The following is a 15386-nucleotide window of genomic DNA, read 5'->3' as shown; positions in this document are numbered from 1 at the left end:
CTCTTCTCATTCTTCCCTAGTTCTGATGTCCATTCATATGTATTTTTACCCAATTAAACTCATACTTTTGATATGGTTATGTGATCTGATTTTTCCTTTAAATTATGCTGTAAACATTTTTTCTGTTTCCATGCACTTTATGGTTGTTTTTTAACAGCTGTGTAATATTCCACAGGACTGATGTTCTGTCTTTTGAGTTAACCATTTCCGTTTTTGGCCACTGAGATAGATGCCAACTTATTACTCAGTGTATTAATTTAGAGGGAATTTTTACAGAGACATAAAAAAATGTCTTAAGGTGAAAAATTCAGGAGATGCATGATGGTAAAAGTTGCATGATAATGTGAACGTACTTAGTGTCACCAAATTGTACAGGTAAATAGGGTTAAAATAGTACTTTTAATTTTATGTGATTTTTATCACGACAAGGAGAAGGCAATGGCAACCCACTCCAGTACTCTTGCCTGGAAAATCCCATAGACGAAGGAGTCTGGTAGGCTGCAGTCCATGGAGTCTGGAAGAGTCAGACATGACTGAGCGACTTCACTTTCACTTTTCACTTTCATGCATTGAGAAGGAAATGGCAACCCACTCCAGTGTTCTTGCCTGGAGAATCCCAGCGATGGGGGAGCCTGGGGGGCTGCCGTCTATGGGGTCGCACAGAGTAGGACACGACTGAAGCAACTTTGCAGCAGCAGTATCACGACAAAAAACATTTTTAAGTGTCTTTGAGGTGATTGCCTTTTGGAAACAAGCAGCTCCAGATCACTGTGCGTCTGCCAGGTACAAAGATGGAGCCCAGACTCTAAAAGGTGGGTGAATGGTTGGCAGATTATTAATAGTTCTTCCTATGACAGGACAGAAATATGACCAATAGTCTGTAACTATAACAGTGACATTCATTTTTATGATTAATAACCAAAAAAATCGGAAGTACTACGGCGTGGTGCCAACTCTAGCTTCCTCTCCGTTCTCTTATGCCAGAGCCATATAAAAGCGGACCACGTTGCTGGTACTTTCCGCGTTAGACCACTTAGCATTCCCTCAACTGGGCTTGTAGGCATCAGTGCTGGATGTCACGGGGAACGCACTATTTCCCCAGAAGAAGGTCTCCTGATGCCTCAGGCGGCAGGTGTGGGAATGGTGGTGGTATATACCGGGTGGGAGGTGGTACGTATTGGAAGTGGGCTGGCGGTATACATGCAGCGCGGGAGCGAGGTCTGTATAGCAGGTGAAGGGGCGGACTGTATATGGAGGGTCAGGTTGGCCCTTACAGTGTCCTCCTGAGACAGGAATGGCGTGAGTTCACGAAGGAGCGGGAGAGGGGCATGCAGGTGGTAGCAGGTGCCCCCGGCGCAGGTTGGAGAAGGCGAGGGAGGGGCGGGGCAGGAGGGGGGTTGCTGAAGGTACTGGCGGGAAGGCGGCGAGCGATGGGGCGCGAACCGTGCGCTCTGGGCTGGGGGCACCCGTTGTGGATGCAGCGGACCGGGGGCGGGCCTCGCGGGAGTGAGGAGTCTGAACCCGCGAGGGGTGAGAAGCCGCGGCGGGGCGCCGCGGGCAGGGCCGGAGGGGCGCAGGGGCCGGAGGGGCGCGGGGGCGGGGCCGGAGGGGCTAAGGGGCGGGGCCGGAAGGAGCGGGGGGCGGGACCCGAGTAGGCTTGGGGGCGGGACCGGAGGGGCTGAGGGGCGGGGCCGGAGGGCTCAGGGGGCGGGGCGGAGCGCGAGGCAGGGCCGCGCGAGTCTGCAGTCCGGACCGCTGCCCTGAGTCCTGCGCTGTATCCGCGCGTCCCGCAGCGTCTTGGTGCAGCCGCCCGGCCTCACCATGCTCCCGCTGCTCGGGCTGTACTTTGCGCTGCCGCTCTGCGCCGGGTTGCTGGAAGAGGCGAGGAGCTGGGGAGACACATCGGATCAAGTAAGTGGAGTTCTAGGGGGCCCCGGGCGAGCCCCGGGCGCCGGCTGCAGTCTCTTACCACCGCCGCCTTCGGGCGCGTGGCTGCGGGACAGGCTACTGGACGCGAGGGCGGGTGGGATCACCCCCATGTCCTGGCACATCGTCCCCCCTTCACTTCTCCGTCCCCAGTGTTCTGCTTGGGAGCTTCCCCATCTGCTGTTCCGTCGAGGAGAGAGTCTGGCTGACAAAGTTTCTTGCAGAATTGTGTCTGCACTTCAAAGTCCTGCGGAACCAAACCTCTTCGGCTCCTGTTACCTGCGCGGTTTCTGCTGGTTTTGTTCATTTCTGAGCCAGAACCCTAAGCTAACTGCAAGGTTCTTTCAGATGCGCCTGTGGGGTAGTCTTGGCAGGTTGCTGTTGGCTTCCAGTTGTTCTAGAGAGAGAGCACGTCTAGGAAATGTTCTAAACTCGTGGAAGCCTCCGCTTTTCTCATCTGAAAACCGGGAGAACAGAGTTTTCATCTCTTATTGCTTTAGCAGCTTAAAGGTGGCCAAATGATGGGCGGAGGAGGAAGAACCAAAGGTCTCAGTTCCCCTGGTTAATACTCTGTGTATCTGTCAGGATTTTTTAAATGGCTTAACCTCACAAGTGAATGAAACCTGCAAATATGAACTCTCAATACAATGTCTTATGGATAGGAAGGCTCTTGAAAGAATATCAAACAGGTTCCCACAGATATCAATGCATAGACCTTATAGGGAGAAAGGGCTCTGTCCTGATTAACGAAGGCGGTGCATTTCTGCATCTCCTGGTGCTCTTTGCACACATGTATTTAAATTGTTTAGCCGAAAACATGCTTTTGCAGGATGAGAGGAAGAGATAAGCAGGTATACCTTCTGACCCCTTTCCCAGAGCCTTGGTTTGAAGGCAGATCTGGAAAACAGAATCTGCCTAAACATCCCATAGTTACTTTCACGTCAACTCTGCCTTAAGGATGTGCTTATCTACCAAATGGAACGATTCTTCTCTTGTAGGACTGCCATGAGGAATAACCCATAAAAATTCCAGGAGGCTGTGTGGTGGAGGAGGAATGTGCAAGCTTGGCATCCAGAGAGCGAGGCTGGTCTCCCCTTTGCTCTTTACTACTGTGTGGCCTGGACGAGCTCCCCTATGCCTCTCTGTGCCTCCCTTTCCTATCCCTCACAGCAGGGCACACACCTACTCTTGAGCATACTTGTAAGGATCCAGCTGCTAGTTTGTGTAAAGGACCTCATATACTGTGGTATATGAAATGGCAGATGTTTTGGTTAAGGATAGGGGTTTGATGCCTGCTACCGGGGCTCAATTCCAGATTCAGGCGCTTTTCAGCTCTGTGATGCTGAGCACAGTCCTGAGTGCTTCAATCTCCAATTTTGTACAAAGTGGGAAAGAACGGAGTAGTGAGGGTTGGGTAGGTAATACATCTAAAAGTGCTGGGGATGGTCAGCACTTGATGTTGGCGCCACTGAAGTGCTGAAGGAAGGAATTTAGGGTAAAGATCCAAAAACTTTTTAGAGGGCGGAGGGAGAAGATGTGGGAAGCACTGAAACAAAGATTCTGTTTATGAGCTAAGAGGCGGGATTAAAGCTCTGACATCTGCAAGTCCAAGTAGGCTTAACACTGAACTTCCCTGCTTGTAAGAACATGGGTTTGGCCCATGTTAGTGAGTGCTTGCTGTCGTCAGCCCATGGCACCGTTTATTCTTCTGGAAAATGACTAGATCAGGAAAAAACTCTGAATATAAAGTTTTGTGAAAATTTGTGATTTTACCTTTTTATCCCTACCCTCTTAAAATAAAATTTTGTGTGTATAAGATGTGGAATTGAGAGCACAGCCTCTAGAACCAGACTTCTGTGTTCGAATCCTGTCTCTGCACTTATTGGAGAGTTAGTTCACATCTGTGTGAGTGCTAAGTCGCTTCAGTCATGTCTGACTCTGCGACCCTATGCACCGTAGACCACCAGGCTTCTCAGTCCATGGGATTCTTCAGGTTTGCATAGTGGAGTGAGTTGCCATGCCATCCGACCCAGGGATCGAACCTGTGTCTCCTGCATTGTCAGGCAGTTTCTTTATCACTAATGCCACCTGGGAAGCCCTAATTCACATCTACGAGCCTCTATTTACCCATCTCGAGGATGGGGGTGACTAGATTACTTAATTAAAGGATTCTGAAGATTAATTAATATACTTTGAACAATGCCTGGCAATGCAGTTAATGCTGTGGTCTCAATAATTATGGCCTTCAAAATTATATGTGTACCATTTTTTACAATTTGTTTTTATTGAATTTTAGTTGAATTACAATACAGTTGTATTAGTTTCTGCTGTATAGCAAAGTGATTCAGTTATATATATGTACTTTCTTTTTTATTATATAATTTGATTGGGTCACTGTACTGTGACTTGTGTTTTACTTTTTTTTTTTTAAATCTTTTGGCCACACCACAAGGATCTTAGCTCCCCAACCAGGGGATCGAACCCACACCCCCTGCATTGGCAACACAGTCTTAACCTCTGGACTCGCAAGGAAGTCCCGTATTCTTTTCCCTTATGGTTTGTCACGGGGTGTTGAATATAGTTCCCTGTGCTATACAGTAAGACCCGTTGTGTATCCATTCTGTAGCTAATAGTTGGCATCTGCTAACCCCAAACTCCCAATCCAACCCTCTCCCACCCCCCTCCTCCTTGACAACCATCAGTCTATTCTCTATGTCCCTGACTCTGTTGGTGTTTCATATAGACAGGTTCATTTGTCATATTTTAATTCCACATGTGGTATTTGGTGAACAGCTTTCAGAGCTTTCCAGGTGGCTTGATGGTAAAGAATCTGCCTGCCAAAGTAGGAGATGCAGGAGACTCGGGTTCGATCCCTGAATTGGGAAGGTCCCCTGGAGTAGGAAATGGGGTAGGAATGGCAACCCATTCCAGTATTCTTGCCTGGAGAATCCCATGGACAGAGGAGCCTGTTGAGCTACAGTCCATGGGATTGCAGAGTCAGACATGACTGAGCAACTGAGCACAAACAATTTTTAGATGTCAGTGAACTTGTGAATTTTAATGTACCTGAATTTGCCTGTTAGCCTGCATTGTAATCCTATTACTTGTCTTTAACTGAAAATATTACTAATATATGCTAGATTCAAGATGCTTCTTCCGCCACACCTCATCTATAAACAGTATTACCCGTAGTGTAATAAACCCGCTATCTGCAGTGGTTTTCAAACTTCATCTTGCAGAAAGACACTCAGGGGCTCTTTAAGAATTCAGATTCCTAAGCCTTACTCCCATCAATTTCCATCCACTAGGTTTGGGTGGGACCCCGATGGTCCTGATGTGGGCAATGCATGGACCACATTGAGACTGATACAGCTTTGAAAGCATCTTTCAGGAAATTAATATTAAAAAGCAAGTCTTGGTCTTCCCTGGTGACTCAGTGGTAAAGGATCCACCTGCCGATGCTGGAGATGAGGGTTCCACCCCTGATCCGGGAAGATCGCACGTGCTTTGGGCCACAGCTACTGAGCCTGTGCGCCACAGCCCGAAAGTTACAAATACTGAGCCCATGTTCTGAAACTAGTGAAGCCCACACTCGCTAGAGCCCGTGCTCTACCACAAGGGAAGCCGACACAATGAGAAGCCTGCGTACTGCAACTAGAGTCGCCCCGCTTGCTGAAACTAGAGGAGGGAGCTTGTGCAGCAATGAAGACCCGGCGCAACCGTAAAAAAATAATTTTTTAAAATAAAAGTAACTGCATTTTAAAAAAAAGCAAATGTCTTATATAAAATCAGTCTGCTTTCAAATTGATATGCTTTCTTTAAATAAGGATGGAACTGCATCCCCATTATTGCAAAAACAGTTTTTAATTTACAGAGTAATAGTAGCTACCAGGTATTGAGTTTCACGGAGAGTTTTCTAGGAGCTCTATATAAAAATTATAAGAAGTAATAAAGTATATAGTTAACAACATTCCAAGTGGAACCAGGCTGCCTGGGTTCAAATCTGGATCCCACTGCCTACTGGCTGTGTGTACTTGGGCAAGTAACTTAACATCTCTGGGTCTCTTTCATCATCTGGAAGCTAGCATTGTTAATGGTTCCTACCTCATAGGCAGGGATGGATCTAAATTTTTGAGAGGGGAATCAAGTTTACATAATTGGCAAAGCCTTCTTGACAAAATTCTGTGTTAAAATGAACAGTTATTTATTTTTAAAAATTAATTAATTTGTTTTAATTGGAGGCTAATTACCTTACAGTATTGCAGTGGTTTTTGCCATCCACTGACATGAAGCAGCCATGGGTGTACATGTGTCCCCCATCCTTAACCCCCTCCCACCTCCCTCCCCATCCCATCCGTCAGGGTTGTCACAGTACACTGGCTTGGAGTGCCCTTGAACAGTTATTTAGAATGATAAATCACAACAAACGACACATTTTGACAGACTGACAAGCAACATACTTTTAGAATAACTGTTTTTTTCTCATACTTTTTTTTTTTTTGTAATTTATTTATTTATTTTCGGCTTCTCCAGGTCTTCACTGCTGCTCAGGATTTTCCCTAGCTTGGTGCAAGGGCTTCTCACTGTGGCGGCTTCTCTTGCAGAGCATGGGCCCCAGAGAACAGGCTCAGTAGCAGTGGCGAACCGGCTTAGTTGCCCTGTGGCATGTGGGATTTTCCTGGACCAGGGATCAATCCCGTGTTTCCTGCACTGGCAGGCGGATTCTTTACTACTGAGCCACTAAGGAAACCCAGTATCATCATTGTTAAGGGACTGTGCAAGTGAGGGATCCTGATGCTTACCTTTCATCAGCTTCTAAGTAATAATAAACTATTAAATAAAAAATAATCACCCCACTCTGTCAGGTAAAGCACTTACATGTAGTAAGACTCAGGTCTCATGAGACATTTTTATTATTTATGAACAGCCTGGTTGAATCCCTACCACTGCAAGGAAAGCCTCAGCAAGCTTCCTCTCCAAGGAGAACCTTGGAAATCCCCCCAGGGGCAGTGATGCGCCTAAGGGGATATTTCAGAGCCTGAATTAGAACCCAAGTGCCCTGACTACCAACCTGTGCTTTCAGTGACTCCTCCAAAGACGGCACCACTTTCGTATTTACAACTTGATGTGGTCTGTTTAAGGATGACTTTTAACTTTTATCTCCTGGCACACAGATAGTGTTGAGCCTCTGCTTCCAGTAACACATTTATTGTGGTGATCTGTTTGTAAGTCCCTGAACTGAGCATTTCTGCACTTTTAACTTTTGTAATCTACCACTTTGCATTTGGGAAAACAGAAAATCAAGACAATTTTTTTTAAATTCTTCGAAAAATAAAGTCAAGGCAAGATCTTGTGAGCCCCAGACCACTCAATCATATCTCCTTTATGTGCACGGCTGTGATTGTTTCAGTGGAGTTGTAAGGCTGGTTGGGGAAGAAGGATATTGTGGGAGAGATTCCAGAGATTGGCTCACTTCTGAACTAGCCGTGTCTGGTTTCTCTGGGGGTGGGATTGAGGAGAAGAGGGGGGAGTCCTAAGAGCTGAGTGATGAGTCCTGTGTGACCTTGTGTTTCTAACACACACTCCCCCAAAGTCCTGGATGCTCTAAGGTAAAGGAGCCCTGCCCACATGCTGTCAGAGGTCCAGCTGGGAGTCCTGCAAGCTTTCTCTTTTTTATTTTTTATTGACTTTATTACCATATTGCTTCTGTTTTATGTTTTGGTTTTTTGGCAACGAGGCACGTGGGATCTCAGCTCCCCAACCAGGGATTGAACCCACACCTCCTGCATTGGAGGTCTTAACTCCTGGACCACCAGGGAAGTCCCCTGCAAGCTTTCAGTATCTAAGGAACAGATGGTCGGTTTAGGAAGATGGAGCCATCGGATGGAGACCTGAGCTTTTTTTTGTTTCCTGCTGGGAGGGTCCCCGACCTCTTCATTATCTTCCCACAAGCCAGGTCCATGTCCCTTGTTTCTCACAGATTGAAAGCAACAGGGTGATTCACCTAAGGCTGGTTGGTTTGGGTTTTGTTACTGTTTTCCCGGCTGCCTGGAAATTGTTTGAAATTTCAACCCATCCAACCCCCCACCCAACCCCAGATAAAGTTTCTTCTCCCATTGCTGAGGTTATGGGTAGCCCACATGGCGCGCGGCACATAGCTGAACAACGTGCAGCCCCATTTCTCCGAAAGAAGACTTTTGTGTCAGTGATAGAGAATTCCCAGAATGAGGCTCTTCGAAGACTGAGTGTCCTCAGCCCAGGTGATGGGTGGCATCTCCCGTGCCGTCCAGCATGTCACCCTGGGGTCGGTGTCAGGTCCTGGCCAGGTCTCTGAGGCAGCTGAGTTCCTGGTCTTGGCTTCAGAATGTCCTTGGGAGATGCAGGCCAATGGGTAGATAAGGAGCTCATGTCTTCAGCCATTTGATGGTGTGTGGCTGAGACTGGCCTCAATGCAGCCACTCCTGGCTCTGTGATGGAACCTAGGGCGACAGAGCTGGTGGCAGAGCTCGGAAGGAATGAGGGCTTGAATCCGGCCTTTCTGTCTCTCATTCAGTGAACCCAGGTCATGAAAGCACCCATCCCTAAAGGGAATGTGTATACGGTGTGTATTTCGAATACCCCTCACTCCTCTCCTCCCTTCCCACGCTCTTCCCCATCTGTGGACTTTCTGGAATGCTTTCTCTTCCCTCCTGGTCCTGATCCAACCCTGTGATTGATCCTGGGGGGAAAATACCATCTCTTTTATCCAGATGATGAACATTAAGCTGTTTTTCACCTGCAGTTGGACCGTCTGATGGTGGGATAGATGGGGATTCCAGTCCCCCAGCTCTGATGGGGTTATTGCTACATTCTTGGTGCAAAGGCGGTCTTCAGCCACCCATGCTCGTTCTGGTGGTAAATGCTGCTTGGTCCATGTGAGTTGAAGAGGCAGATAATGAGTGATTTCTCGCATGGTTCTCATGTTGAACCTGATTCTCTTTAAATTTGTCTTCCCCCTTTATTCCACTCCAACCAACATCCTGCACACCGACTTCAAGCCATCCCTCCATCGTAGAGCCTCTCGTGGTCACTTGAGAGTGTAGTGAACTCTTCTTTTTCCCCCATTTTCTTTGTAACTTATAAGAATTACCTCATCTGGTAAGTTTTACTGAGTGTATTTTCTTTGACGTTAGGTAGTATGGTCTGTCCTTCATGGCAAAGATTGTGACTGATACTTCTTATTAAATACTGTGGTCTGCACATCTGTTCTGGCGCTGGAGAAGTAAGCTCAGCTTGGAAGGAGTAGAAATTCCTATCTGAGCCATCTCATAAACCTGTGATTTGGGGCCCATGCTCTGAGGTTATTTATTATTCAGAACACTCCTTGCCTTTAAGCTGGATTCGGTCACCTGTCCTTAACCTCCACTTCCAGGTTCTTATAGGGGAACAGGAAAGCTCTCAAACAATAAAAGGGGTCAGGAATTCCTAACTAAAAACAATGAAGATGACATTAGTGTCATTTCCACTTCTAATCCTAGCTGGCACCAGGAATCTCTGTGCACCAGGAAGTTTTGATTCTGGTTTGGTCTGTGTCTAAATCTGGACTCAAGTGTTGCCATGGTGATCGCCTGAGATATCAGATAGCCACCTCAAAAATGAAAAACCAACTTCTCTTGTTCTCCTGAACACTTGTTTATTTTCTTGGAAAACCTATTCTTCAAAGGAGGAGACTTCAAAGAGAATAGTTTAGATCAACCAGAGAACATAATACCTGAGCAGGGCCAGGCTTCCCTTCTGACCATGATTAGTTATTTTAAGTGGCCCCCAGCCGATTCCACAATTTTAGGAAGGGAGAGGCCTGAGACGAACCTGCAGAACTGGCGGACACCTTGCCCAGGACACTGATTCTGGTTTCCTTCGGACCGTTCAAATCATTCCACCTCATTTTAGAAGTAGAAAGCAGCAGCCTCCTGGTGACTGGTTCTCATTTGGCATCAGAGCACATGTCAACTGAAATCCTATACTAACTCTTCCTATTCCATGTTCTGTAGAATAGGAGACTCTACGATGGCTTACAATTGTAGTTTACAGTAGCACATATCTATTTTCAGAAGGGATCAGAGGAGGATCATGATTAAACCAGTTTTTTAGTTTACAGAATGGAAATCTCTTTATTGTTTTTTCTGTTTGCAAGTGATACAAAACTAAGGTACTACAAAAGAGTTTAAAGAAAAAAAATTCAGACATCCAGAGGGAATTGCCATTAAAATTTTGGGTGCATTCTGCACATACAGACATTTATACTTAAAAAATGAGATCAGTAAAGATAGCATTTTGTTACCTGATTCAATCATTCAAAGTGTGTCTGACTGTATCAGTGAGGACAGGCCAGGCTGAAACTGGGGTAAGAACCCCCAAACTGCAATAATTTAAATGACAAACATTTCCTTTTTAAAAAACTTTTTGTTTTATATTGGGATATAGCCGATTACGGAGAAGGCAATGCCACCCCACTCCAGTACTCTTGCCTGGAAAATCCCATGGATGGAGGAGCCTGGTAGGCTGCAGTCCATGGTGTTGTGAAGAGTCAGACACGACTGAGCGACTTCCCTTTCACTTTTCACTTTCATGCATTGGAGAAGGAAATGGCAACCCACTCCAGTGTTCTCACCTGGAGAACCCCAGGGATGGGGGAGCCTGGTGGGCTACTGTCTGTGGGGTCTACAGAGTCGGACACAACTGAAACGACTTAGCAGCAGCAGCAGCAGCATAGCCAATGAACAATGTTGTAATAGTTTCAGGTGGACAGCAAAGGGACTCAGCCATACATATACATGTATCTATCCTCCCCAAGAACCCCCTCCCGTCCAGGCTGCCACATGACATTGAGCAGAGTCCCCTGTGCTATACAGTAGGTCCTTGCTGGTTCTCCATTTTAAATACAGCAGTGTGTATATGTCCATCCCAAAGGCCCTAACCATCCCTTCCCTGCATCCTTCTCCCCACTACCTGGCAACCATAAATTAGATGAACGTTTCTTTCTTGCTTGTATGACGTCCATCTTGGGGTGTCATTGGAGCAAGTGAGACCTTAGGCTTGATGGAGCAGCAACCTCTCAAATGTTACTACTTACTGTGCAGGTGAGAAAAGGCAGTTCTGGAGAATCTCATACCTTCCATTGAGTCCTTGGTGGAGAAGTGACAAGGCCGCTTACATTTGTAAGTTATTGGCCAGAACCAGTCATGTGGCTGTCTTTCCACCAAGGGCCAGGAAATGCAATCCTTCCAGCAGGCAGCTAGAGAAATATTTGGTGAACAGCTCAGAAGTCCAGTAAAACTAACATTTGTCGTAAGTAAATATAGGCCCATACCATTATTTTTAATAGCCGTATTCTGATGAATCACTATATCGTAAAATATTTAACCAAACCACATTTAAATAATATGTTAAGCTATTTCCAGCAATCAAAAATTGTTTCAAAAGTTGCAAAGAAGTCTTTTCCTGCTTTCATTTTTTTTTGTATTGACATCCCCCCCCCCAAATTGATACATTTCTGAAAGTATGATTTCTAAATTAAAAGACATGCATACTGGTGGGAATGTAAAATGTTACAGCTACTTTGAAAACTGGTGTATCTATTTCTCAAAAGTTAAATTTACCATATGACCCAGGAATTCCACTTATAAAGGTAATAAACACAGAGACATCTATGTGAATATCCATGCAAGTTCCACAGTATAAATAATAGCCAAAAGGTGGAAGTAACGTTAGAGTCCAACAACTGGGAAGTGGATAAACACAATGTGATGTATCCACACAATAGACTATTATTCAGACATAAAAAAGAATGAAGTACTAATAAATACACAAGATTATGCTAAGTGGAAAGGGCCGGTAAAAAATGACCACACTAGTACAATAGTATGATTCTATTTATTTGAAATCCCCAGGATGAGTAAATCCATAGAGACAAAGTAGATTAAAGGGTTCCTAGGGCCTTATTTAACTTATATGCAGAGTACATCATGAGAAACGCCGGACTGGAAGAAACACAAGCTGGAATCAAGATTGCCGGGAGAAATATCAATAACCTCAGATATGCAGATGACACCACCCTTATGGCAGAAAGTGAAGAGGAACTCAAAAGCCTCTTGATGAAAGTGAAAGAGGAGAGTGAAAAGGTTGGCTTAAAGCTCAACATTCAGAAAACAAAGATCATGGCATCTGGTCCCATTACTTCGTGGGAAATAGATGGGGAAACAGTGGAAACAGTATCAGACTTTATTTTTTTGGGCTCCAAAATCACTGCAGATGGTGACTGCAGCCATGAAATTAAAAGACGCTTACTCCTTGGAAGAAAAGTTATGACCAACCTAGATAGCATATTGAAAAGTAGAGACATTACATTGCCTACAAACATCTGTCTAGTCAAGGCTATGGTTTTTCCTGTGGTCATGTATGGATGTGAGAGTTGGGCTGTGAAGAAGGCTGAGCGCCGAAGAATTGATGCTTTTGAACTGTGGTGTTGGAGAAGACTCTTGAGAGTCCTGTGGACTGCAAGGAGATCCAACCAGTCCATTCTGAAGGAGATCAGCCCTGAGATTTCTTTGGAAGGAATGATGCTGAAGCTGAAACTTCAGTACTTTGGCCACCTCATTCGAAGAGTTGACTCATTGGAAAAGACTCTGATGCTGGGAGGGATTGGGGGCAGGAGGAGAAGGGGACGACCGAGGATGAGATGGCTGGATGGCATCACTGACTTGATGGACGTAAGTTTGAGTAAACTTAAAGAGAGATGGTGATGGACAGGGAGGCCTGGCGTGCTGCGATTCATGGGGTCACAAAGAGTCGGATACGACTGAGCGACTGAACTGAACTGAACTGAACTGAGGGCCAGGGAAAAGCTGGAGTTTGGAAGTGACAGGTAAAGCAAGGTTTCTTTGGGGATAAAAATGTTCTGAATTGATTGTGGCGATGGTTTGCCCAGCTCTGTGAATATATTATAAAAAATTGAATTGTGCACGTTAAAAGAGCGAATTTTATTGTTTGTAAGTTATATCTTACAAAGCTGTTAAAAAAGGTTTATGCAAAGTCTAAGCATATTTTCCAAGGTTTTGATCGACATTGTCATACTGCCCTCCAGGAAGGCCAACTTATTACTCACAGCAGTGGAGTCCACACTTCTGTTCTTTAAACAGTGATTTATCTTGAGAAATGGTTGGCAACCAGCTGGGATTTCTGCATGAGTCCGGAGGGGCTGGTTAATTATTAGATGATTTTAAAAACTAAGGATGCTATCACTTCCCCGTGCCCCTCCTCTGCTGGTGGGAAAGTATAGCAAATCATCCAGAAAAAACACAGTAAGAAAGTTCAAGGCAAGTTCAGTTTTGCCTTCAGAACTTCCTGGGGTTTTGACCGGAATGAATGAACCCATCAGAGGCAAGTGGACATGTTTACTCATTGTAACAGACACAACAGCGAAGAGTTGATTTTCAAGCCAAAAATAAATGGAAACCAAATACAAGTACTTTTTTTTTTAAATAGATTTTTCTTTTGATGTGGACCATTTTTCAGGCCTTTGTTGAATTTGTTACAGTATTGTTTCTGATTTATGTTTTGCTTTTTTGGCTGCAAGGCATGTGGAACCCAGCTCCCCGACCCGGGATTGAACCCCAGCTCCCTGCATTGGAAGGTGAAGTCTTGCCCACTGGATGGCCAGGGAAGTCCCTGAATTCTGGTCATTTCATCTGCTCCCTTAATAGATGTAAGACCCCTCAGATGAGGAGGTGGTGTGATATTGTGGGTTAAGCAGCCAGCCAGGTCTGAGAAGCATGAATTCTAATCTTGTTCTGGGTGCTTCCTGATTCAAAGTCAAAACTGCTTTTCAGGTGGTGGATAACCCTTCGTGTGTCTTCATGGGCCTTAACCCTCTTCGTGTAACTAACTCACATGAGAATGACCTCACAATCGTATTTCATGTCTCTTTCTTCCTTCTAGGTTGGACTCAGGATCCCAAGGCAAGTCAGGCTGTTGCAAAGGCTGGTAGGTATATTCACATAAATTCTCTTAAAAGTCTGTACCCTTCACGAGTCTGTGTATTTGGAACCAAGTAACAGCTATGCTCGCAGCTACTCCAAACCTTACAGTTGCATGTAGAAGAAATTGAACATGAAACAGCATAGCTTTTTAAAAAATGTTTATTATGATGATATTGTCATGTTCTCTATTTTTTTTTTTGGCTTCACAACATGGGGGATCTTAGTTCTACAACCAGGGATCAAACCCTCACCCCTTGCATTGCAAGCATGGAGTCTTATCCAGTCGACCACCACGAAGTCCCCAGCATAGGTTTTATAAATCTTTCTTTGATAAACTTTTTCTTTAAGTAGACGTTTTTCGGAAAAGAGACCTGATTATTCCAGTAAAAGTATAAGGACCAAGTGTGAAATTTTCAAAGACCTTCTTAGAAAAAAGCTAACACCTAAGTGAACCTTTCCTTTTTTTAATAATGTTCTTACACAAGAAATAAAGATGGTGTTAGGAAGCAAACAGTGAAAGCAAGCAGAGGATTCCCACTTGTAGATTGAAGCTTCGTGTGATAGAAGTTGGGCCAGGCTCTCGGTGTATGCTGCAAGCTCCCAGATGGAACTTGGGAAGACGTTCAGGATTCTGTTTATTTGAAATGACCTCAGTCCTTCCTTCCCACGATGTGTACAGTGATGTATCCAAGTGTGGGGACACGCCTTCAGGCTCTGAGGCTACGGAATCCTCTGCACACCCTCAGGGATAAGCCATAAGCCCAAGCCGTTTACCCCCTGCTCCTGGCTGCTATCTGAATTCCTGCTGAATTGCTCATGACCAAGGTCACAATCATTCCCACCTTTTTTTGGACCTGGACTTTGTATTCTCCTCATTTTCTGCATGGCTTCCTCCTCCCCATCCACTCCCATCCTCCCAATCCTGTCGCCCCAAATGTATTACCCTCAGTCTTTTTCTGTTTTTCTGCATATTCACATAATCATAGACAGACATACGCTTAAGGTATAGTTCGGGCCGAGGCAGAAAAGAAGGAGAGACGACCTCAACGGAAGTAGGTTACCTTTATTCAGGCAAGGAGGGGCGACAGTCATCCTAACGACCAGGCTGAGTGCCAAGAGGCATCAGGGAGGCTCCATATTTATAAGGAGGTTTGTGGAAGCAATAATGGAAACGTTAATCAGGTGGGATGTTTTGGGTATTGGTGCTCAGATGGTAAAGCATCTGCCCGCAATGTGGGAGACCTGGGTTCGATCCCTGGGTTGGGAAGATCTCCTGGAGAAGGAAATAGCAACTCACTCCAGTACTCTTGCCTGGAGAATCCCATGGACAGAGGAGACTGGTAGGCTACAGTCCATGGGGTCGCAAAGAGTTGGACATGACTGAGCGACTTCGCTTTCACTTTCACTTAGTTGAGATGGCATTTGTAGTCGGGCAGGGGTGAT

General features: G+C 45.4%; 1 protein-coding gene across 1 annotated transcript in view; it reads left to right on the top strand.

Annotated features, from left to right (window-relative positions):
* The first annotated feature begins 1762 nt into the window (after positions 1-1762).
* Positions 1763-15386, top strand: part of ITIH5 (inter-alpha-trypsin inhibitor heavy chain 5) — an 85777-nt gene continuing 72153 nt past the window's right edge. Inside the window, exons 1-2 of the mRNA XM_004014177.6 lie at positions 1763-1911; positions 13903-13947. Coding sequence (XP_004014226.3) covers positions 1822-1911; positions 13903-13947 — 135 coding nt within the window. The 5' untranslated portion in view covers positions 1763-1821. The remainder of the gene's footprint in view (positions 1912-13902; positions 13948-15386) is intronic.

Source organism: Ovis aries, chromosome 13 (assembly GCF_016772045.2).
Source record: "Ovis aries strain OAR_USU_Benz2616 breed Rambouillet chromosome 13, ARS-UI_Ramb_v3.0, whole genome shotgun sequence".
NCBI classification, from domain to species: domain Eukaryota; kingdom Metazoa; phylum Chordata; class Mammalia; order Artiodactyla; family Bovidae; genus Ovis; species Ovis aries.
This window is presented reverse-complemented; position numbering and strand designations above follow the sequence as displayed.